The sequence below is a fragment of the Dipodomys spectabilis genome, unplaced genomic scaffold (assembly GCF_019054845.1).
Source record: "Dipodomys spectabilis isolate Male_0828 unplaced genomic scaffold, ASM1905484v1 ptg000156l, whole genome shotgun sequence".
Lineage (NCBI taxonomy): Eukaryota > Metazoa > Chordata > Mammalia > Rodentia > Heteromyidae > Dipodomys > Dipodomys spectabilis.
In genome coordinates, this window is record NW_024870833.1 from 4,234,843 (window position 1) to 4,237,851 (window position 3,009).

Below are 3,009 nucleotides of genomic sequence, written 5' to 3' on the forward strand. Positions count from 1 at the left end.
TCTTGTTACCCATGACCCTAAAGAAGCTGATAAAAAGGTAGTTTCCATTTCAGGCCCTATTTTTAACTTGTGGATACATAAGCTTAAGGAGTCAGCCCCTCTTCCTCCTCCCAACCACGTCTAACCTACTACCCATCTTCATTTAAAAATTAACTAGCTTTCCCAGTGCTTGAAATCCACTTTCCTCAGGACATTTGCACCTACCTGTTTTCATGGAATCCCCCCCACACCCTTTTTAAGTTGAATTTAAGGCTTTGTATTTAATCTAACTCTTGAGTCACTCTCCCAGCCCTTTTGAATTCATTTGTTTTCAAGATAGGGTCATGCTTTTTATGCATGGGCTGTTATGGACTGCAGTCCTATTTGTGTTTCCTTCTGTTGCTAGGGGGATATGATTATGACATTGTGCCCAGTTTTCGTTGCTTTCCCCACTCCCTTTGGATAAATGGCATGAATCATAGTCCCCAGCCATTGGTTGAGATGGAATCTTGTAAACTTTTATGCCCTGGCTGGCCTTGATCTCTTACTTTTAAATGGCTAGGATTACAGAACTCTGCTCTCCTGCCATCATTTACATATTTCTTCTTTTAGGATACATCATACTATGTTTTTAAATGACAGCTTTGAAATTCAGTGGGCATGAGTGAATCGTGTTTATCCTGACATTTCCTAATGCAAGCACAGAACCTTCCAAAAAGCAAATGCCCAGTAAAAATTTGATAAACAAATGAGACAATGTCAAGCATAAACATTTATTATATAATTTCTTAATACATTATAACTTATACCTGGTAAACATTTTAAATTTCATAAAACATGCTAAAAGTAACACATTTAATTTTTTCTCTATTTTTTCATCTTAACTATTTTTCTAAGTTCTTTCACAATTTCATGCTGTTATACAGACCAGTATCACTAAATAACATGGGAAATTTCTCAATTCAACAGATATAAAAAAACTCTCATTTTTACATCTAATAAACATCAGTGAATACCTTACTTATATATCTCATAAACTTGGATTCTAAAGCTACATACACCTATTAAAAAGAACAATTAAACCAATATTCAAGTTATTACATTGAGGAGGAACAAGTATTATGCATTATGTTAATCCACCCTCTCATACGGAGAACCCTAGCTATCCTCTTCAAAAGCATAGGGAAATACTTTTACTAGGTTTTACTTGGGACATGAGTTGCTGGGCATGACCTTGGAACGTGCACTGGCCATGGCAGCAGTTCGGGCCCGAGCTGCAAGTCGAGCTTGGGCTCTTTCTGCCTCATCTTTCATTGCCTCCTCATACAAATCTGGGAAGGAATTAGGACTAGTATTATGGATCTTGGACAAAAACTCCAGGACTTTCATTTTGGTGGTTTCAGCATAGGCTCTTGGGCCCCACATAAACTGAAAGCGTGGTGGATTACTGTCAGGTATCCTTTCATACTTCAGGTACCTGTCTCTCACTAAATCTTTGGTAATGACCTTCTTAGGATCCCCAAAAATGAAGTGATTCCTATTTTCTTGTATCCCCATCATATTTAGCACTTCCCAGACTTGTTCCTCAGTGGCACAGTTGCCCTTTGTAAAGATCACACTCAGGACAGTCATCAGCAGGCCAGTCTTAGGCACACCTCTGCTATCACTGCATTTTGCATCAGGACCCATTTCCAGCTTATTGACTAGAACATAGATGTTCTTGATTGGATCCAGTTCTTTCACATCAAGTCCAAAGATCAATTCCACATGCTCTGAAGCTTTCTTCAGGATCTCAGGGAAGTGATTCTTACAAGACTGGATTATATTTTTTAACATATCTGCCTTTGTAATGGGCTCTTTCATTTGATATTTGTACAGCAGATAATGCACAAGCATAGCAATCTTCTGGTCTATTAGGTCCTCCACACGTGGCTCAGTGGTAGCCAGTGAAGTAGTTGGCTTTTCCTCAACTTGGTTGCTGGCGCCTTCAGTAGATCTTGGCTGTGTAACAACGGAAATAGCAGCAGCCATGAGAGATTCAGCTCCCCCCAGCTCTGGTTGACTGCTGATTGCTTCATCAGCAGATGAACTGTGAGGGGCATTTTGGATATCAGAACTTGAGGAAGAGGGATGTTCTTCTTTTCCTACAGTAGCTTGAGAATTTTTCACATTCTTTGGTTCTTCTCCTCCTCGGACCTGGCGGCGTCTCTCACGAGCACGGAGCTTACTCTTCTGACCCCGAGGCATGATGATACTGGTCAGAGACAGAAGACAGGAGTGTAGGAGAGAAGATAGATGATTTAGTAACCTTGAAGAAAAAAGGTGAGATGGTGTGATTTGATTCCATCAATTTTATCTTAGGCTGTCTCTATAGGTTTCCTTGATGATACTGCATAAGAAATCCTTCTCTGAAGAGCCTTTCCCCTGAGGGGCTTTTGCAAACAACTACAGTGTTGGTTTCAGGTTTCCAGTCCCATCTGTCTTCCTGGGGCTGACAAAGTCCAGATATTGAAGAGCCTCCTCTGTTCTGGGGCAGGGTATTTTTTTTTTTACCAATACATATTCATGACTATCATCTTAACTTGAGGCAAATAGGTATTTCTCTGGTTAAGTGCATTGATAATGACTCCCACATTCCCATGTTCTCCTCTCCCTGGCTTCCTGGGAAAGGAGCTAAGGAGGGATCTCCCTTGTTTATATCTGCCTGGGGATGATCTAAGGTGGTAGCAATGGAATAGCTATGAGGCTCTCTATCCTGGGAATAGTTACAGTTATGAATCTTCACTAAGAATCCTCATCTTTGTTATTTTTTTGCCAGTCCTGGGGCTTGAACTCAGGGCCTGGGCACTGTCCCTGAGCTTCTTTGGCTGAAGACGAGCACTCTACCAGTTGAGCCACAGTACCACTTCCAGCTTTTTGTTTTATGTGGTACTGTAGAACTGAAACTGGGGCTTGATGTATGCTAGGCAAGCACTCTACCGCTGAGCCACATTCCCAGACCTTGTTATTTTATGTGTGTGTGTGTGTTGG

General features: G+C 41.0%; 1 protein-coding gene across 1 annotated transcript; it reads right to left on the minus strand.

The window, feature by feature from the left end:
• Positions 1-1,182: 1,182 nt before the first annotated feature.
• On the minus strand, positions 1,183-2,226 carry LOC122118609 (melanoma-associated antigen B10-like). Its single transcript, XM_042692446.1, has one exon. It carries the CDS (start codon positions 2,224-2,226, stop codon positions 1,183-1,185), a length of 1,044 nt encoding a protein of 347 aa, XP_042548380.1.
• Positions 2,227-3,009: the final 783 nt, after the last annotated feature.